The 21,993-nt window shown below is 44.9% G+C and overlaps 2 protein-coding genes across 3 annotated transcripts in view; both read left to right on the plus strand.

Annotated features, from left to right (window-relative positions):
• The window catches only part of tm9sf2 (transmembrane 9 superfamily member 2), a 45,266-nt gene extending 33,377 nt beyond the window's left edge, over positions 1-11,889 (plus strand). Inside the window, exons 13-17 of the mRNA XM_038817894.1 lie at positions 1,955-2,114; positions 3,186-3,337; positions 3,591-3,702; positions 6,851-7,022; positions 10,059-11,889. Coding sequence (XP_038673822.1) covers positions 1,955-2,114; positions 3,186-3,337; positions 3,591-3,702; positions 6,851-7,022; positions 10,059-10,126 — 664 coding nt within the window. The 3' untranslated portion in view covers positions 10,127-11,889. The remainder of the gene's footprint in view (positions 1-1,954; positions 2,115-3,185; positions 3,338-3,590; positions 3,703-6,850; positions 7,023-10,058) is intronic.
• A 7,510-nt stretch (positions 11,890-19,399) lies between these two features.
• clybl (citrate lyase beta like) overlaps positions 19,400-21,993 on the plus strand; it is a 149,255-nt gene continuing 146,661 nt past the window's right edge. For both annotated transcript variants that reach the window (XM_038818031.1, XM_038818032.1), the window contains exon 1: positions 19,400-19,454. In XM_038818031.1, coding sequence (XP_038673959.1) covers positions 19,426-19,454 — 29 coding nt within the window. In that variant the 5' untranslated portion in view covers positions 19,400-19,425. The remainder of the gene's footprint in view (positions 19,455-21,993) is intronic.

Below are 21,993 nucleotides of genomic sequence, written 5' to 3' on the forward strand. Positions count from 1 at the left end.
ATATAATATATAGATATGAAAAAAATATATTCACTATGTATTTTTTTGTCTGCTACACTCTCGCTTTTTGTTAAGCATGAATCCAGAATCGTATCCAGTGAATTGTTTTGTTTAACTTTGCAAACTGGGGAATGGTTGTCTGAGACGTCTTGCTCCCCCAACTGAGCAACATTCCATTGAACCAGTTGCAGATCCTGTTTTGAAAGTGTTATTCTCCCCAAACAACTTGAGCAACTTTCTTTTATCTGTATGGGTGGGGCTGGTGCGAAGGACACGTTTGACTGGAAATCCAGTATATTTGAACACTGCTCATTAGTGTTGGCCGCCTTACTAACTTAGTAGAGAACTGGGCAGCATGTGGCGCAGAGGATAGCACTGGGACTGCGGCGCTGAGGACCCGGGTTCAAATCCCGGCCCTGGGTCACCGTCCGTGTGGAGTTTGCACTTTCTCCCCATGTCTGCATGGGTTTCACCCCCACAACCCAAAGATGTGCAGGTTAGGTGGATTGGCCACACTAAATTGCCCCTTAATTGGAAAAAAATAATTGTGTACTCTAAATTTAAATTACAAATTTTTTTTTTAAACTTGGTAGAGAATTGGTAAATTTCTAGTCTTTTGAGGTGTATTTCCTCTGAAGGGCACTGTAACAATATAATAATCTTCATTGTCACAAGTAGGCTTAAATTAACACTGCATTGAAGTTACTGTGAAAAGCCCATAGTCGCCCTGTTCGGGAGAATTGAGAATGTCCAATTCACCTAACAGCAGCACGTCTTTTGGGACCTGTGGAAGGAAGCCGGAGCACCCGGAGGAAACCCACGCAGACTCTGAGAACGTGCAGACTCTGCACAGTCAGTGACCCAAACCGGGAATCGAACCTGGGACCTTGGCACCTTGATGCAACTGTGCTAACCGTAATGGCACTGCATATTGGGAAAATGCACCATACCCTTGTAACTCAACACTCCAGTCCAGATAAAATAATCTAATTTCAAGATAATTAAGATCAAAGAACCCAGGATTCTATAGCGATGAAGTGCACATGTATGATTCGATAATTATGTTGTATAGTTCTGTCGGAGCAAGGGTTTGGGACTAATTGGATAGGCTTCTCAAAAAATGGACCAAATCACTGTCACTTGTGCTGTATGATTCGATGTGGAACTAGGAGTGTTTGCAAAATCGAACTGTCAAAAGTATTTTGATAAAAACATATTCAGGCAGTTGTCTTAGTCTGTTTGCAATTTTTATACCTTGGATAAAATCATTCTTGTTTTAATATTATTGCATTTTCACTATCAGTGTCTAAAATGTGCTTTAAATGTCTGACGGACTCATTTTAAATTGTCTGTAACGGGGAAGGAATGGTGTCAGTAAACACATTAGACTCGATGTATTTGGCAAATGGTAGCAATTCTTGAGCCAGTGATTTGTTTTTTTACAGGAGAGATATTTCTGCATATGGTTGCATTCAGAAATTCTCCAAAATTTGTGTTCATTAAATTATTACCTCTAGTTCACGTATTTGACACCTGAAGATTCCTTCAACATATAAAGACCTGTTTGGGGTTGGGGGGGGGGGGCGGCTGTCCGTGTGGAGTTTGCACATTCTTCACGTGTTTGCGTGGGTTTCACCCCCACAACCCAAAAAAGATGTGCAGGATAGGTGGTTTGGCCACGTTAAATTGCCCCCTAATTAGAAAAAGTGAATTGAGTACTCTAAATTTCTTTAAAAAAACAAAGACCTATTGGGTGAATTGGACATTCTGAATTCTCCCTCTGTGTACCCGAACAGGCGCCGGAATGTGGCGACTTGGGGCTTTTCACAGTAACTTCATTGCAGTGTTAATGTAAGCCTACTTGCGACAATAATAAAGATTATTATTATTAGACCTGGATTTTCTGCTAAGCTGTATATGTCAATTTGATGGTGTGTGTGTTTTCTGTCCACAGGATTGTTTTTGCTGATTTCTTTATCATGAATCTGATTCTATGGGGCGAAGGATCTTCAGCAGCTATGCCTTTTGGAACGCTGGTTGCCATCCTGGCAATGTGGTTTGGCATTTCAGTGCCTCTGACCTTTCTTGGTGCTTATTTTGGCTTCAAGAAACATGTACGTTTCTTTGGTTAATCGTTTTTGTTTGGACTAAAATAGTTGAACTAATTATTACTGTCATAACAATCAAAATTCACCTAATCAGTTTTAATATTTTTTAAAAATCTGTTGCTCTGTGATAATTACAGCAATGAACGATGTCTTGGACTAGTCAGTGGCTTTGCATGGTCATGTGTAACATGTTACATCCACCACTGCGTTTACATGAGCTTAGGGCGGCACAGTGGTTAGCATTGCTGGCTACAGCGCCAAGGACCCGGGTTCGATCCAGGCTCTGGGTCACTGTCCGTGTGGAGTTTGCACATTCTCTTCTCTCCCCCCCCCCCCCCCCCCCCCCCCCCCGCAAAAAAAGATGTGCTACGTAGGTGGATTGGCTACGCTAAATTGCCCCTTAATTGGAAAATAAAAATAACTGGGTACTCTAAATTTATTTTTTTTAAACATGTACAAGGAACTTTCAGGATGTGGCAGTAAAATATTGGTCGCATGTGGATTTGGATGGATGGAGTTTGTTTATTGTCACATGTACCGAGGTACAGTGAAAAGTATTTTACTGCGAGCAGATCATTAAGTACATGAAAATACATAATAGGGCAACAGTCCATAAGGCAGTCTTGGATCATGTCACTGTGATGTTGGCTGTTCCAATTTGCTGCTTTTGCTGAAAGTGAGAAATGCTATCGAGGCTCTTTGTCTTGCCCTCATTAGGACAGCTAGCAAGAAATATCAACAGTAATGGAGAAAAACAATTTATACTGCACGAGAAGATATTGCTGATTTGGTTGGCAAGCAGACTAGTCATTGGCAGAGGCATTGTACTCTCATGTGCAGTATAAATTATTGTTCCCCATACTGTTGGTATTTCTTGCAAGCTAGCCTGATTGAGTGCAAGATGACGAGTTTCAACGGTATCTCTTTTTTTTCTCTCCGTAATACTCAGGTCCTGTGGCACCAAAAGACTATTTATTGCTTTTCTTAATTGAACAGTTGAGATTGACTCAATTTCAAATCTGTTTGCACGACTCCAAAGCTGTTCGGTAGCACTGAATAATGTAATCACTCTTGCAGACAATGGAGCACCCCGTTCGCATCAATCAGATCCCACGCCAAATCCCCGAACAATCGTTCTACACAAAGTCTGTGCCTGGAATCTTTATGGGTGGCATACTGCCATTTGGATGTATCTTCATTCAGCTTTTCTTCATTCTCAATAGTATATGGTGAGTCCTATCGTGGAAAGAAACATCAGCAGCACAATTCCATTCATGGATCTATTCCTGTAATAAATGCACCTGTCAAAATAGAAAGCAGGCTCAGCACTCTATGTAAAAGGAGCAGTATTTTACAATATTAATCAGAATTAATGTATTTCACCACAATTTGTACATCACCTTCCATTAATTAGGCAACACACATACTGTGAATTTATTTTCTGATGGAATTTACCTCCAGCTAATTTCGCTATCATTGCAGGTCTCACCAGATGTACTACATGTTCGGTTTCCTATTCCTGGTGTTCATTATCCTCATCTTAACCTGTTCTGAAGCAACTGTTCTTCTCTGCTATTTCCATCTTTGTGCTGAGGTATGTTTATAAGACTAATTTAGTGGAGTTGCTTAGAAAGGCTTAGTGAAATCTGTTGTTGCTTTGATTATCCAGTGCGATGTAAATTTCGAATTGGCATGTTTAATGCAATTTGTTACTTTGTAAAAGAGGGGCGGCACGGCACAGTGGTTAGCACTGCTGCCTATGTCGCTGAGAACTCTAGTTCGATCCCAGCCCCGGGTCACTATCCGTGTGGAGTTTGCACATTCTCTCCGTGTCTGCGTGGGTCTCACCCCCACAACCCAAAGATGTGCAGTGTAGGTGGATTGGCCATGCTAAATTGCCCCTTAATTGGGAAATTTAAATAAATAAATCAATCAATGGAAAATCTTTTTTAAAATTTCTTTGTAAAATGCACCTGCGCAAGTTAAATCGACAGATGGTGCAATGTTGGTTTGAACGCTACATGTATCAAAAGGATACATGCTGCAAGCCCATCGCTGCAAGGTCGCAGTTTTAACACTTAATCCTCTCTGCTCACATCTGAGAGCAGTTTTGTACTGAATTGACATGTGTAAGTGTCACTGTGTACACAAACATGCACACCTCTTTGAAGCAGAACATTAATTATAAATTGGATAATCCCTGATTTAGAACATAGAAAAACACAGCACAGAACAGGCCCTTAGGCCCACGATGTTGTGCTGAACTTTTGTCCTAGATTAAGAACAAATTAATCTACACCCCATCATTCTACCGTAATCCATGTACCTATCCAATAGCCGCTTGAAGGTCCCTAATGTTTCCGACTCAACTACTTCCACAGGCAGTGCATTCCATGTCCCCACTACTCTCTGGGTAAAGAACCTACCTCTGACATCCCCCCCATATCTTCCACCATTCACCTTAAATGTATGTCCCCTTGTAATGGTTTGTTCCACCCGGGGAAAAAGTCTCTGACTGTCTACCCTATCTATTTCCCTGATCATCTTATAAACCTCTATCAAGTCGCCCCTCAAGCTTCTCCGTTCTATTGAGAAAAGGCCGAACACCCTCAACCTTTCCTTGTAAGACCTCTTCTCCATTCCAGGCAACATCCTGGTAAATCTCCTTTGCACTTTTTCCAAAGCTTCCACATCCTTCCTAAAATGAGGTGACCAGAACTGCACATAGTACTCCAAATGTGGGCTTAGCAAGGTTTTGTACAGCTGCATCATCACCTCACGGCTCTTAAATTCAGCCCCTCTGCTAATGAACGCTAATGAACCATAAGCTTTCTTCACAGCTCTATCCACTTGAGTGGCAACTTTCAAAGATCTATGAACATAGACCCCAAGATCTCTCTGCTCGTCTACACTGCCAAGAACCCTACCGTTAACCCTGTATTCCGGGGCAACACGGTGGCTGAGTGGTTAGCATAGCTGCCTCACGGCGCTGAGGTCCCAGGTTGGAATCCCGGCTCTGGGTCACTGTCCGTGTGGAGTTTGCACATTCTCCCCGTGTCTGCGTGGGTTTCGGCCCCACAACCCAAAAGAATGTGCAGAGTAGGTGGATTGGCCACGCTAAATTGCACCTTAATTGGAAAAAAAATTGGGTAATCTAAAAAAAAAATTTAAAACCCTGTATTCCACATTCATATTTGTCCTTCCAAAATGGACAACCTCACACTTTTCAGGGTTAAACTCTATCTGCCACTTCTCAGCCCAGATCCGCATCCTATCTATGTCTCTTTGCAGCCAACAATAGCCCTCCTCACTATCCACAACTCCACCATCTTCGTATCGTCTGCAAATTTACTGAACCACCCTTCAACTCCCTCATCAAAGTCATTAATGAAAATCACAAACAACAGATTTTAAACCTTAAGTAAACAGTTGTGAGTGTTTGCGAAGGCGGAACATTACATTTGTGCTAATTATATACGGGATCATTTGTCGGCGGCCAGGTGCTCCAGCAATAAGTACGGCTTTTTTTATTGAATCATTATTTTATGAACTCTGTCACTTGAGGTGCACCAGTGATGTAAAGTTGGTGCACAATGGCACTGAGAAACATTTGCCTTTTTTTTGAACTTCAGTTATGTTTTAATTATAACAGTTGAGCGCAACTGTTGTGCAAAATGCACTCTTGTGGTTTTATTGAAGCATGTGTGGAATTTGAAAGAATGTTTCTTTTGGCTGAGGGCCTTACAGGGTAGGTAGTCTCAGAATAAGGGGATAGACCATTTAGGACTGAAGAGGAGGAATTTCTTCACTCAGATGATGGTGAATCTTTGGAATTCTTTACTCAAGTTCTGTAGAGGCTGTTGTTAAATATGTTCAAGACCGAGATCGATAGATTTCTAGTTAGTAAAGACATCAAGGGATATGGGGATAGTGCGGAAAGATGGCGTTGGGTAGAAGATCCGCTATGATCTGATTGAGTGACTGAACAGTCTCGAGCAGCCAAATGGCCTATCCCGCATATTTCCTATGTTCCTATATTAACCTTCAGGGCAGCACGGTAGCATGGTGGTTAGCATAAATGCTTCACAGCTCCAGGGTCCCAGGTTCGATTCCCGGCTGGGTCACTGTCTGTGTGGAGTCTGCACGTTCTCCCCGTGTGTGCGTGGGTTTCCTCCGGGTGCTCCGGTTTCCTCCCACAGTCCAAAGATGTGCGGGTTAGGTGGATTGGCCATGCTAAATTGCCCGTAGTGTCCTAAAAAGTAAGGTTGGGGGGGGGGGTTGTTGGGTTACGGGTATAGGGTGGATACGTGGGTTTGAGTAGGGTGATCATTGCTCGGCACAACATTGAGGGCCGAAGGGCCTGTTCTGTGCTGTACTGTTCTATCTATCTATGAATATTTGGAGGGAAACAAAAGCACACTCTGATTCTTCAACCATCCCATCCAGCATCTAGCAAAGTATTTATCCTGTCTGGAAAGATTATCATTGTGGAGCTCAGAATAGCATGAGCTATTTATTTTCCACTCAATGGTGTATTGTTTTAAAGGTGTCATTTTCCTGGGAAGCATGTTCTGTGTTTACATTTCATAATCTCAACGCTGCCTTGAAAATTTGCATTTATCTCCTGTTTTGTGGCCAGGCTTGCTTACCAACAGGAATTGGAATTGATTCCAATTTTTGCAGGCCATGAATGAAGCATGTGATCCTCAATTACCCTTTCTTTTTATTCCTCATCATTACAGGACTACCACTGGCAATGGCGATCATTCCTAACTAGTGGGTTTACAGCAGTATATTTCTTGATCTACACGGTCCATTATTTCTATTCCAAACTCCAGATAACTGGCACTGCCAGTGTCATTTTGTACTTTGGATACACAACGATAATGACTTTGATCTTCTTCCTATTCACAGGTAATCTGTTTAAAACAATTCCCCACACACTGATATTTATCTCTATTGAGTGTCACATTGTTTTATTAGTGTTTACCCTCCCCTCCTTGGCTGCATTAGTTCCATTCCTGAAACAGGCACTGACTGTATTTCACGGGCAAAATCTGAATCTCACCTGACCATTTGAATAGAAGAATGTGGCGATTTTATTGAAACAAAAGGTTTATGGGGGAACTTGCTAGGGTGGATGCATGGGGGATGTTTCTCCTTGTTGGGGAATCAAGAATTAGAGGACACAGTTGAAAGGCTAGCGGCCTCCCAGGTAAGACTGAGATGAGGAGAAATGTCTTCTCGGAGGGCCCAGAGTCTGTGGAATTCTCTTGCACCAGCGAGCAGGGGAGGCTGGTCATTAAATACATTCAAGGCTGAGTTACAAGTTTTTGGTTGACATGGGGGTCTGGGGTTATGAGGATCAGATAGAAAAGTAAAATTGAGGCCACAATCATAGAATGATAGAATTTACAGTGCAGAGAGAGGCCATTCAGTCCATTGAGTCTGCACCGACCCTTACAAAGAGCACCCTACTGAAGCCCACGTATCTACCCTATCCCCATAACCCCCACGTAACATTTTTTGGACATGAAGGGCAATTTAGCATGGCCAGTCCACCTAACCTGCACATCTTTGGACTGTGGGAGGAAACCGGAGCACCCGGAGGAAACCCACGCAGACATGGGGAGACGTGCAGTCTCCGCACAGACAGTGACCCAAGCCGGGAATCGAACCTGGGACCCTGGAGCTGTGCTAACGACTATGCTACCATGCTGCCCAATCAAATCAAATCAAATCAGCCATGGCTGTATCAAATGTCATAATTGTGGTTTCTAACAAAAAATCCACTGGGATCTGATTGAAATTCTAAAATAGTAATTCAGTCAATAAAGCTCCGAAATTACTTTCAATTTGGCGTTATCCCTGATCTTTCGATTAGATCCCTTTTTAACCAACTGGTCTGCATTCCATATGATGTACAATTTTGATTATATTATTTTATTACAGTCGTTGCAAGCTCTTGGATGAATTTATTTGTTTAGATCATTTTGGTCCCCTTTTCTATTCATAAATGTAATGGAACTCTGATGAATATTAATGGGGATTTTCAATTCAATAGCATTCTGCATAAACTCAGGATGTCTCAGTGCTTTACACATTTCAGAAGTACTTCATTGGCTGTCATCTAGAAAACATGGCAGCCCGTTTGTGCACAGCAAAGTGCCATAAGCAGCAATGGTATGATGCCAAGTTAACTGTCTTAGTGATGTTGGTTGAGGGATAAATATTGGATAAATATTAGTGCTGCTCTTTGAAGTAGTGCCATAGGATCTTCCGCATCCACTTCAGAGGGCAGATGAAGCCGTGGTTTAACGTCTCATTTGAAAGTTGGCGTCACCAAAACCCCCTCAGTCCTGCGCTGAGGCATCAGCCTGGATTGTGTGTTCAAATCTCTGGAGTGGATGTTGAACCGAAAACCCTGTGATTAGGAGGTGACTGGAACCCATGCCACAACCAGCACCTTATTTAACTCCCAGCTCCAAACAAATATGATTTGAAATGTTAATTTCTTTATCGGCAGTTACATTGTGTGGGAGGGTGCTTTAATTTCATGCACCAGCAGTAATGCAGTGTAATTGGCTGAATGGAGTAGTAGTGAGAAAAGTGATTAAAATGCCCTAATGTGGGAGAAAAGGGCAGCACGGTGGCACAGTGGTTAGCACTGCAGCCTCGCGCGCCGAGGACCCAGGTTCGATCCCGGCTCTGGGTCACTGTCCGTGTGGAGTTTGCACATTCTCCCCGTGTTTGCGTGGGTTTCGCCCCACAACCCAAAGATGTGCAGGTGGATTGGCCACGCTAAATTGCCCCTTAATTGGAAAAAATGAATTGGGTGCTCTAAATTTATTTTTTTTTAAGAAAAATATGTGGGAGAAAAGGGCATTATTAATGACCTCAGTTGGGTTTCTAAGAAGCAGAATTCACCTAGTGCGCATTTGCCCACTCCATTAAATATCTTTGGAGCGTTGGGATTTGGTTACATAAATTAGTTTAGTTGATATACCTTTTATGAGGGTGTTAAAGATCCCAGGACACTCTTTCAAAGAAGAGTAAGGGAGCTATCTCTGGTGTCCTGCCCGATATTTATCCCTCAACCAAAACGTCCATTTATGCGAGCTTGCTATATGTAAATTGGCTGCTGTATTTCCGACATTGCAACAATAGCTACCCTTCAAGAACACTTTTGTGGCCGTAAAGTTTGGGGTGTACAGAGGTCATGAAGTATTCCAGATAAACAGAAGTCTTTTTTTTCCCTTACCTGGAGCTCCCTGTCACCACCAGGAATCTATGATCTCTAAAGGAGAGAGAAGTAAATTTGTAATTGCGGCCAGAAAATCGTTCCCGTTGCTGTTTGTGGCTCAGATTGCAAGCGATCTCTTGACCTAACATGCTGTTGAAATGTGTTTGGCCATGCGGCAGACAGGAGAGAATGCTTTCCATTCAGAGCTGAGCACATTGCCTATAGTAATGGCTTTGGGATATGAAAAGCTGCAAGATAAATCTGTAATTCTACTCTTGTTGTTAGTTGACAGTGCACGAATTTGTGTCACAAATACTCTACAAATGTGTATTCTGCCAAGAGGGAAAGACCAATTTGGAAAATGTCCAGTGCTGTAGTTTCTGGTGGTGCCCTGCTGTTAAGTCAATGATTTACTTGCTGAAGGCACTGGCGTAGCTGTTGCATTCCAGGTCATTGGCCATCCTCGGCAGGCAGAATGCCACTAGCTGCAAGATAGATCTCTGATTCACAGCTGGGTTGGCAGCAAGGTATCATAGGCAATGAGCTGGTAAAACATCAGCACTTCGAGGAGCATGAAAGATGATATCACTTGTGGTCCCTTAGCATGACTCACTGGTGAGCTTGAAAGGCAACAGCACTTCATTTTTTTTTTACTGCACCTGAATGTTAATGATTTTTTTTTTTACAAGCTCTACATTTTCTTTCAGGAACTATTGGTTATGTTGCATGTTTTTGGTTTGTGAGCAAGATCTACAGCGTTGTCAAGGTGGATTAAAAGAACTAACTTGGGGAACTGTACATATGACAGAATTTGTCTTTACCGAATGGACTTGATGACTTGCACATGGAAGAGTCTGGTTGGATGTGAAGAACTATTGAAGTTACTGAAGCCATGTTGATATTTTCTATCTAAAACTTATTGGGATATATATTGAAATGACTGCATATTTGTTCAGTTTGGAGGAAAACCTGCCCTACTTGCCTTTCTGTGTTGGGATTTGTTTTAAATGTTCTTTTTTTTAATATTTTGTATTTCTCTTTGCACAGTTCCTCAGACACAATGATGCTTCTGTAAATTCTGTAATACCATCTACTGCAATAGCGACCTTTAATAGTCAAAACATCGTACATTTGATCAAAAAAAAAACTGTGCAATAAGCCAAAAAAAACTTGGTTTCTAATTAAAAATGTACTTTCCTTGTGACTCCGTCCACTCTTCTACTCTTCATTGCGCATTAATTGATTTTTAAAGTTACGAAGCGATGGTCATGCAAGCAGTTAAGAGTTTGCGACTTTTCCTCCTTTTTGCCTTATCACCAAGAGGCATGGGCCCATTTTATTTTTTAAAAGCCTCCTGTCACAGCTGCGGAGGAAGGCATGCTTCAGATGGGCGTGCTTCAGATGGGCGTGCTTCAGATGGGCGTGCTTCAGATGGGCGTGCTTCAGATGGTCATGCTTCAGGTGGCTGTGTTGCATGAGAATGGTTGATCAGTCACACTGGAGCGGGATTAGAAATGTGCACCCATCCCAATTTAACCGTGAAAGATTTACTTAAACAGGAGCAGGACAGTGGCGCAGTGGGTTAGCCCTGCTGCCTCACAACGCCGAGATCCCAGGTTCGATCCCGGCTCTGGGTCACTGTCCGTGTGGAGTTTGCACATTCTCCCCGTGTTTACATGGGTTTCGATTTTAGCTGCCTCCTCCTCAATCCTGTTTCTCCCCCCCCCGCCCCCCCCTCGCTTTTTTTACAAACACTGATACGTGTGAGAAGGTTGGGGAATTACACCAAGTGAATTGCTTATTCAGAGAGCCAGTGCAGACACAATGATCCAAATGGTCACGACCTCCTGCATTAACAGTTCTGTGATTGTGCGATGTTTCCGTTTCGCTCTTGGATGTCTCCGCCTGCGATGCTGAAAAAAGTTGTAAAGACTTTTACTTTTTTTTTAATAAAAACTCATTGCAAGGTGCAAGGGAGAGTAGGACTGGTGGGGCAGATAGAAGGCAGTGGAAGTTGGAGAAAACGAGAAGGAGCGCGGCTGAAAATAGAACAATGAAAAGTTGAAAGTATATTTCTGCTTTACTGCTAACCGTTTTCCACGCTCAAATCCTTCACATTCCACTACTTAAAACTGCACGGGCGAATTAAAAGGAAACATTTTATTCTACCTTCATTGGAGATATGCATTTGGTGGGGAACGTCCTGTTTTAGTGATTCTTGATCAGTTTTGTGAAGATTATTTGAAGATTTTACTTTATCTGCTTTGCAGTATTCTTTAATGTAAATTATTTTCTACAGTTAGAAGCAATGCTAATTTGATGCGTGAAGAATTTGAACATTAATTATGATTGTGAAAGACTTAGGATGTTTTAATTTATAATTGGTGAAGACTTTTTTGAGGGATGATTGGTTATTGAATGCTGTATCTTTTTTTTTACTCATTTGGGGTGACCCCTTGCCTGGCTAACATCTCTGAATCATTCAAATTGCAAGTGAACAATCTGTTGTTCAACAATAAACTTTGTGTAAAAAAAAAAGCTTTTACCTATTGTATTGATTTTACAGAAAAAAATATAAACTTGCATTTATTTAGACCTTTTTATGACCAGCTGACATCTCGCAGCTGACATTTTACAGCCGGTACTTTTTATTGAATTGTGGGCACCTGTGATATGTGATAACCCTCTATCCTTCCTCGAAGTTAAACTCCTCTATCCCAGGGCAGCACGGTGGCACAGTGGATTAGCCCTGTTGTCTCACGGCGCCGAGGTCCCAGGTTCAATCCCGGCTCTGGGTCACTGTCTGTGTGGAGTTTGCACATTCTCCCTGTGTTTGCGTGGGTTTCACCCCCACGACCCAAAAGTTGTGCAGAGTAGGTAAATTGGCCATGCTAAATTGCCCCTCAATTGAAAAAACAATGAATTGGGTACTTTAAATTTTTTAAAAAACTCCTCTATCCTTCCTTGACGTTAAACAGCTCTATCCTTCCTCAAAGTTAAACTCCTCTATGCTGGGGCAGCACGGTGGCACAGTAGTTAGCATTGTTGCCTACAGCGCTGAGGACCCAGGTTCGAATTCCGGCCCTGAGTCACTGTCCGTGTGGAGTTTGCACATTCTCCCCGTGTCTGTGTGGGTTTCGCCCCCACAACCCAAAATATGTGCAGGATATGTGGATTGGCCGTGCTAATTTGCCCCTTAATTGGAAAAAATGAATCGGGTAGACTAAATTTATAATTTTTAAAAAAAGTTTCTTAGTCCTTATGTAGTGGGAATCCGATGTAACTCAATTACTCATTGCAGTTGGGATCATTGTTAGCCTCCGCATCCATGGGATAACATTCAGAAAGAGTTGACATATTTGTTTATTTCTCAGTTTGTTGAAGACTTCAATCAGTCTCTTGAAGACCTGCAATAAGGCTGCAGTCCCGGCTCTGGGTCACTGTCCATGTGGAGTTTGCACATTCTCCCCGTGTCTGCGTGGGTTTCGCCCCCACAGCCCAAAGATGTGTAGGCTAGGTGGATTGGCCACGCTAAATTGCCCCTTAATTGGAAAAAATTAATTGGGTACACTAAATTTATAAAAACAAAAAAAATAAGGCTGCAGCCAAGTGCACGTTTCAATGCAGATAGGGCATGAGTGTGTTTTCACTTTGTTCCTTGGTGTTCGTAGGCACTGCTTCCATTACAGTCACAGTTTGGGACTCACTGATACCACGAAATGTTTCCATGGTAACTGCAGACTGATCTAAATTGTTACCACAATCACACTTAAAGCTGTCTACAGGATGACAAATCTCCTTCAAGGGGCAAGCTGTCTTACCTTAGTGTATAGATGCAAGTGTAATTTTTAAACCCAATAAACACCCGCATTACTCTGCGATGTATGCTCCACTGAGTATCAGATGAAACCGTTCCAAACCATTTGTGTTTCCGACAAAGGTTTCATTTTGCACACCATATCTGAGTTTCAAATGTTGAAGAGTGGAGAGGACATACTCACTCTCTTCCTCTCTCTCTCTCTCTCTCTCCCCTGAGCCACAGGGTTCAAGTTCCAATCCACTGTGCCCCAGGTAATCTACAGATGGCCTCTTCCCTGGCTCCCATATCTTGCATCTTAATTGTTTTATGTGAGTCATTAAATTATTTTGAAATATTAAGTTTCACAAGCTTTTTACTTTTATTTACATTTTAGCTAAAATTCACAATTTCAGCAACATTTGAAAGACGAACTCAAGATATTAAACTCTTTGCCACCGACTATGTATTTTTTTTGGTGATGTCAGATCTTTAAGGGAATGGATGCCAAATTTGAAATTTGGCAATTTTACAATTGAGCACGTGGCCCCCATCTGCGACAGGACACTTAAAATGTCTTTATTGTCTGAGATAAATTATGCATTTATCTACGAATTATACATTTAGAACATACAGTGCAGAAGGAGGCCATTCGGCCCATCGAGTCTGCACCAGCTCACTTAAACCCTCACTTCCACCCGATCCCCGTAACCCAATAACCCCTCCTAACAGTTTTTTTTTGGACACACAGGGAAATTTAGCATGGCCAATCCACCTGCCCTGCAAGTCCTTGGACCGTGGGAGGAAACCGGATTTGTATTTATACAGCACCTTTCATGACCTCAGCATCCCAAATGTGGAATTCAGCCAATCGTGTAATTACTGTTACACATTGGAAAACATGGCAGCCAATTTGTACACAGCAAGGCCATACAAACAGCAATGAGACAATGACTTGATAATATTTTCAGTGATGTTGGTTGTGGGGTAAATATAATAGTTCAAAATAGTGCCACAGGAGCTTTCTATATCCACCTGAGAAGGCGCAGAGGATGTGACATCTCTAAAATACCGCACCTCCAATAGTGCAGCGCTCCCTCAGTACTGACCCTCTGACAGTGCGGCACTCCCTCAGTACTGACCCTCTGACAGTGCGGCACTCCCTCAGTACTGACCCTCTGACAGTGCGACACTCCCTCAGTACTGACCCTCTGACAGTGCAGCACTCCCTCAGTACTGACCCTCTGACAGTGCAGCACTCCCTCAGGACTGACCCTCTGACAGTGCAGCACTCCCTCAGTACTGACCCTCTGACAGTGCAGCACTCCCTCAGTGCTGACCCTCCGACAGTGCAGCACTCCCTCAGTACTGACCCTCTGACAGTGCGGTACTCCCTCAGTACTGACCCTCTGACAGTGCGACACTCCCTCAGTACTGACCCTCTGACAGTGCAGCACTCCCTCAGTACTGACCCTCTGACAGTGCAGCACTCCCTCAGGACTGACCCTCTGACAGTGCAGCACTCCCTCAGTACTGACCCTCTGACAGTGCAGCACTCCCTCAGTGCTGACCCTCCGACAGTGCAGCACTCCCTCAGTACTGACCCTCTGACAGTGCGGTACTCCCTCAGTACTGACCCTCTGACGGTGCAGCACTCCCTCAGTACTGACCCTCTGACAGTGCAGCACTCCCTCAGTGCTGACCCTCTGACAGTGCAGCACTCCCTCAGTACTGACCCTCTGACAGTGCGGCACTCCCTCAGTACTGACCCTCTGACAGTGCAGCACTCCCTCAGTGCTGACCCTCTGACAGTGCGGCACTCCCTCAGTACTGACCCTCTGACAGTGCAGCACTCCCTCAGTACTGACCCTCTGACAGTGCGGCACTCCCTCAGTACTGACCCTCTGACAGTGCAGCACTCCCTCAGGACTGATCCTCCGACAGTGCGGCACTCCCTCAGTACTGACCCTCTGACAGTGAAGCACTCCCTCAGTACTGACCCTCCGACAGTGCAGCACTTCAGCAATGGTCAAGTCTCTGGAGTGTGACTTGAACCTAAAATCGTGACCTCTTCAACTTAGATTCATGTGTAACACATTCTCTGTGTTCACATCACAGTCTGTGGTGACAGTGCTGCGCAGGCCAGCGCAGGCTGAGACTTAATGCAGGAGCAGCAGTAGAAGCCTGAGTGTGCACATCCATCAGGGCATTGAGGTCTCTTGGAAGAGGAGATGAGCAGTACGATGTGCAGGAGACGGTCGAGCACCCGGGGTCTTCAACCAGTCTGAGGAACGGCAATGGAGGAGCCTGTGCTTTTCCATGCAACAGGATCTTCTTTGTGTTGAGATTTTGTTAGAAGAGAAATGATGGTGCTGTTTTTTTTTATTAATTCATTCACGGGATGTGGGCATCATCGGTTTGCCCAGCATTTTTTGCCCTTCTGAGGATGGTGGTGAGCTGCCGCCTTAAACCTCTGCAGTCCCTGTGGTGTAGGTACACCCATAATGCTGTTAGGGAGGGATGCCAGAATTCTGACCCACCATCAGTGAAGGAACGAGAAAATATTTTCTAATCGGGATGGTGAGCTTTTATTTACAGTGATGCATGTTACAAACATTCACCTTCCCAAAATCCACAGTTCTAGTTAGTTTCTCTTTATTCCTCTTTTATCCAACAGTAGGTTGCTAATCATGAAGAACTTTGTGCCCCTTCAGAAAGAGATATTACTGATACCACAGAAAAAAAACTTTTTTTTTTTCTTTAATTCTTTCATGGAATGTGGGTGTCGCAAGGTAAGCCAGCATTTGCCATCCCTAATTTTCTTCAGAGGTTGATGGTGAGCCGCCGCCTGAAGTCCCTGTGGTGTAGGTACACTCAGTGCTGTTAGGGTTGGAGTTTCCGGATTCTGGCCCACCGTCAGTTAAAGAACAGTGATATATCCCCAAGTCAGGACGGTGTGTGGCTTGGAGGGGAACTTGCAGCTGGTGGAGTTCCCCTGTATCTACTCCCCTTGTCCTTATAAGTGGTAGAGGTAGGGCAGCATGGCACAGTGGTTAGCATTGCTGCCTACGGCGCTGAGGACCCGGGTTCGAATCCCGGCACTGGGTCACTGTTCCTGTGGAGTTTGCACATTCTCCCTGTGTCTGCGTGGGTTTCACCCCCACAACCCAAAAGATGTGCAGGGTAGGTAGATTGGCCATGCTAAATTGCCCCTTAATTGGAAAAAATAATTGGGTACTTACTTTTTTATTTTAAAAAAAAATTTAAAGTGGTAGAGGGTTTGGAAGGTGCTGGCAAAGAAGTCTTGGTGAGTTGCCGATCAAGCGACAGGCAGGGAGACACTGTGTGTGCTTCCTCTTCAGGCTCACCCAGGCATGGACATTGGCACAGAAAAGAGGCAGACTGTTGGCCTGAACAACCCAGTCCACTGTGCTGCCAGGACCTGGCCACCGTGGTCAGGTCCACAAAGGTCCCCGATCTGCCCTCCACACTAGGTGACCTAGAGATCCGAATCACAGAGCTGAAGTTAGGGTGACCAGAACTTCAAAAGTCAAAATGAAGGCGGGTCTCTGAAATGATTGACATGTTGGGTAACCAATGAGAGGAGGTCATATGATATAATCTCCTGGAATATATCCAGCCAGAGGTGGCAACCCTACAAAGTCAACCAATTATACAAAACCAACTATAAACCAGATTTTTATTTCAACTACATGTCTATTTCATGTTCCATAGAATCCCTGCAGTGCAGAAGGAGGCCATTTGGCCCATCGAGTCTGCACCAACCCTCTGACAGAGCACCCTACCTAGGCCTACCTTGTCCCCGTAACCCCATCTAACCTAACCTTTGGACAGTGAGGGGCAATTTAACATGGCCAATCCACCTAACCTGCACATCTTTGGACTGTGGCAGGAAACCGGAGCACCCGGAGGAAACCCACGCAGACACGTGGAGAACGTGCAAACTCCACACAGACAATCACCGAAGGTTGGAATCAAACCTGGGTCCCTGGCACTGAGGCAGCAGTGCTAACCACTGTGCCACCCATTTTCTTAAAAACACCGAATCAAGGTTTTGTTTGTCACAGGAATTCTCAATCCTATATCTGAATTTAACTTTACCGTGCAATGCACAATAATGATAAATCTCCATTTACACTGTTTGTTTTCATTTGCACACTGGGTTCTAACAAATGATTTGCGCTTTAATTTTTCAATTTAAAATGTTTTCCCCTCAGGCTGTATGTCTTACAGGGAACGTATGTTGTAAATATCAGGAACATTACATTGTAAGGAGACACCTCAGGGTAGAACGTGCTGTAAGGAGACAAGTTGAATGTTATTGCTTTTTCTGTAAATTTCAAACTGAAATGTCCTGGAATGTACTTTTCCCAATGTTCTGAATAAAGAATATTTTTGAAATAATAGTCATGAGCCACCCTTCCGCAAGTGTGGAAGATTGTCTTTGCAGCCAGAGCCACAAGCAGGAAAGCCCACAATATTTCACTTGAGGATGTTTGGTTGAATGTACCACGGCTCAATTTAACTCCCCTTCCTCAGTATTGATTGGTGGTTTACTGATGGGCGCAAGCGAGGCTTGCCTTTGGCGGACACAGTCCTCGATCTTTCATCATCCAGAGGCTCTATTGAAACATATTACATCCTGAAGTGTCTAGACAGGGTGGATGTGGAGAGGATGTTTCCTCTTGTGCGCGAATCTAGAACTAGGGGTCGCTGTTTAGAAATAAAGGGTCAACTCATTTAAGGCAGAGGTGGATAGATTCTGGGCAAGGAAGGCGGTGGGTGATGGGTAAAAGGTAAGTTTAGCCCAATTGGCTGGTTCGCTGGTTTGTGATGCAGAGCGAGGCCAGCAGCACGGGTCCAATTCCCGTACCGGCTGAGGCTATTCATGAAGACTCCACCTTCTCAACCTTGCCCCTCGTCTGAGGTGTGGTGACCCTCAGGTTAAATCACCGCCAGTCAGCTCTTCCCCCTCAAAGGGGAAAGCAGCCTATGGTCATCTGGGGCTATGGCGACTTTAGGCATGATCTCATTAAATGGTGGGGCAGGCCTGAAGGGCTGAATGGCCTACTCTTATCCTTGTTTGTGTGGTTGTAGGCTGATTCCTGTCAGCTGTGGATAAGAAGAGTTTCTGCGCCAAGCGGGGGAGCACCCCGGCCAGCGAGTGGGTGGCATTCCAATTCACATCAAAACAGTTTATTTTGGGGGTGGGGGAATCTGCTGGCAGTAAATGGAATTTGAGCAGGAGACTGTCTGGGCGGAATCTGCACGTTCTCCCCGTGTCTGCGTGGGTTTCCTCCGGGTGCTCCGGTTTCCTCCCACAAGTCCCGAAAGACGTGCAGGTTAGGTGAATTGAATGTTCTGAATTCTCCCTCAGTGTCCCATACAGGTGCCAGAGTGTGACGACTAGGGGATTTTCATTGTAACTTCATTGAAGCCTACTTGTGACAATAAACGATTATTATTATATATATTAAGGAGAGGACTTGAAAGAGTTGAAAACCGGGACATTTGAGCAATTTGGTGAAAACCGTGGGGGCACTGGAATGCTCGGTGAAAAGCCAGTTCTGCCCCATGTCACTAAGCTGAAGAGCAACCAAAAATTGAGGAATTACAGAAGAGGTAATGCAAACCTCACACATTTTACCATCAATGTGGGGCATTGATTCCCTGCAGGCTGCAGAAATCTCTGAATCCTGTGTTAATGCCCACCACCTGAACACAATTAAACACCATTAATATACAATTAACACTCTGCTGGGCAGCATTGACAGGACATGTGTCAAAAGGGGGGTTTGCAAATGAGGTACATTAAATCTGGTTCCACATTTTCATGGTGCTGCGTGTGTGATATATCCACAATCTGCAGAAGGGGCAGCAAACTCCCGGGCTGGTGATTGACAGTCACTCACCTGTCAATCAACCGCTCTGCGCCAATCAGCGTCCGCCGCGGCCCGCACCAATCAACGTCCAGCGACCCCCCTCCCGCACCAATCAGCAGGCGGATCTCCCTCTCCGCACCAATCAGCAGGCAGATCTCGGCGCCAACCAACATCCGCCGCCGCCGCCCGCACCAATCAGCAGGTGGATCTCTGCGCCAATAACAAGTCGGGCTTCCCTTTCTGCACCAATAACAGGGTGGGTCACTCCGCGCCAATCGGCGGGCGGATCACTGGACCAATCAGGATCCGCCGCCGCCCGCACCAATCAGGAGGCGGGTTTCTGCGCCAATCAGCAGTCTGCTCCCTGGCGGAAAGATGGCGGCGGTGTGGAGTCGGGCGCTGCTGTAAGTTGGCGAAAGGTCGGCGCCGGGTGAGAAAGCGAGAGACCGCGGCCCCGGGGCCTCTGTATCTCTCCCCCCCCCCCCCCCCCCCCCACACCATGTTGTGGTGCAGAGGCGGCCATTCCACCCATTCTCGCTGCTCCGGCTCTCCAGGTGCGCATTGTGCCTCAGTGCCATTCCCTCCCCCCCCCCCCCCCCCCCTTCGGAGACCGACCGTAAATCCTCCACCGCGAGAGGCAGAATCAACTGAATAAGGGACAGAAGGAGAACATTCAACCCAACCCAACCTGGGCCACCATTTATGGGCAGGGCTTTAGCGTGTGCATTGGGGGGGCGGGGGATATTGGGTGGGGGCAGGGGAATATTGGGTAGGGGATATTGGGGGGGCAGGGGGATAATGGGTAGGGGGAATATTGGGTTGTGATGGGGTGGGGGGCAGTTGCATATTGGGGGGTTAGGGGCTGCTAAGGGAACTGGAGGGGAGTGTGGGAGATTGTTGGTGAGCCAGTATGGCGGTGGGGGGTGGGGTTAGGGGATGCTGATGGTGGTGAGTTATTGGTGAGCTGTGCCAATGGGGCTGGGGAATCGGCGGGGGCGTGTGGGGGTCGGTTAGGGAGCTGGGAGTAGGGGATGCTAAGGGAACTGAGGGTGGGGTGTTGTTGGTGAGCCGTGCCAGCTCTTGTGTGCCCTGGCCATTTTCTCACCATTCAATGTATCTGATTGCGTATTTTGTTACACATTTTTCATGGGAATAGCCACAGGGGATTCCTGCACTGCCTGCTTAGTCCTCTTGCTCTGCCTGGTGGTCACCCATTCGCTTCCTGCCTATGGACTCTTAGCCTGCGGTGTGACCACCTCTCTGTACATGCTATCCCCGATACTCTCCATCTCGCAGAGGCGCCACAATGACCCAGCCATCGCTCCAGCTCTGAAACCTGGGCTTCAAGGAGCTGCAGCTGGAGACATTTCCTGCACACATGCTGGCACTGGAAGTGTTCCCGGCTTTCAACATTGAGCAGGAAGAGCACACAGAGACTTTGAGCTCTCCTGCCAAGACCTACCCCTTTAAATGAAATCTTTTGGAAGATGCTTAATATGAAATTATACCAATTTCTCTGGGGCCCTTCTTTCCTGATCCTCTTTATTACAGAATATAGCCCTTACAAACGATTAACCACAAAATAAGACCTTAAAACTATAATAATAATAAACACTTACCTGACCATGCTCTCACAGTCAGCTGCTTCCACCTGCCCTGCATCACTTTTGAATCCCGACGTCGCTTCAGGAATTTCAAGCTAGCACTCCGCTCTCAGTCTCTCTCTTTCTTGCACTCCTTTATCCACCCGGTTCCGCTTTCAGTCTCGCTCTTACTGCTGCTTTTTTATCTTCCTGCCTTCACGCTATAACTTTATCTTAGTTTGTTCCCTTATTACCTTATTTCACCTTAACTTGATTCACCTTTACTTCCTATAGCTCATGTTTCTCACTGAAGTTCAAGGAGCTGCTTCTTTACCGATGATATGTGTTTTCTAGTTTAAGCTGTTTAAAAATAATCCCTAGCGGCAGCTTCTCACCAAACAATGAAATTAGCGTTTTCCTGTGAAGTCACTCCTGGATTTCGTTTTTTAAACTTAGCCCGCTGCATATTGTATCGTAATACAATTTTTTCCTGTCTAATAAATGTGTGTTCGTTGTTGGTAAAACTAATTAGTGGTCCTGTGACTCTGTTCATCCACGTTCTATTTTTAAAATGTCAATGTTATGTACTTTTGAGCGAGAGTGTAATTTTGGGATCTTCCCATCCAGTTATAACATCTACTGGTATCGTAACAAAAGTGGGATTTCGAAGCATGGACAAAGGGTTCTTGGATGCCCAGTAGTAATTTGTGGGGGAATTTAGAGTACCCAATTCAATTTTTTTTTTCCAATTAAGGGGCAATTTAGCATGGCCAATCTACCTAGCCTGCTCATATTTGGGTTTTGGAGGCGAGACCCACGCAAACACGGGGAGAATGTGCAAACTCCACACGGACAGTGACCCAGAGCCGGGATTGAACCTGGGATCTCGGCGCTGTGAGGCAGCAGTGCTAACCCACTGCGCCACCGTGTTGCCCCTGTGGGGGATATTTTGAAACATGGAAAGCAAGTTACTAGAAGCTGATTAGTAAAACCTATTTCTGGGATTCCTTGTTAAATGGTGGGATCGGTGAGTGCTTCAGAAAGAGTAATTGGAGGTACTGCGAGGTATATTGTGCAGGTTAGAATCCAAAATCGCGTTGGAAATTTCTATGACGTTCCTGAAGATGGAAGCTGTAACTCTGACTGGCTTACAGAAAGTAACCAAGTGTCAGTCAACTGAATTGGCAGATAAATTGGAACTGGGGTTACCTGCTGGGGTAAGAAAAGCTGAGATTATTGAAGGCATGGTGAAACATTTTAAATCGCAAGGTTTGTCAGATAGATCAAGTTCTTCAAAAAGTGAAGAAATTGGATCAGCTAAAATTGAATTACAAATGAAACAATTAGAAATGCAAGGGGG

This window comes from Scyliorhinus canicula, chromosome 14 (assembly GCF_902713615.1).
Source record: "Scyliorhinus canicula chromosome 14, sScyCan1.1, whole genome shotgun sequence".
NCBI classification, from domain to species: Eukaryota; Metazoa; Chordata; class Chondrichthyes; order Carcharhiniformes; family Scyliorhinidae; genus Scyliorhinus; species Scyliorhinus canicula.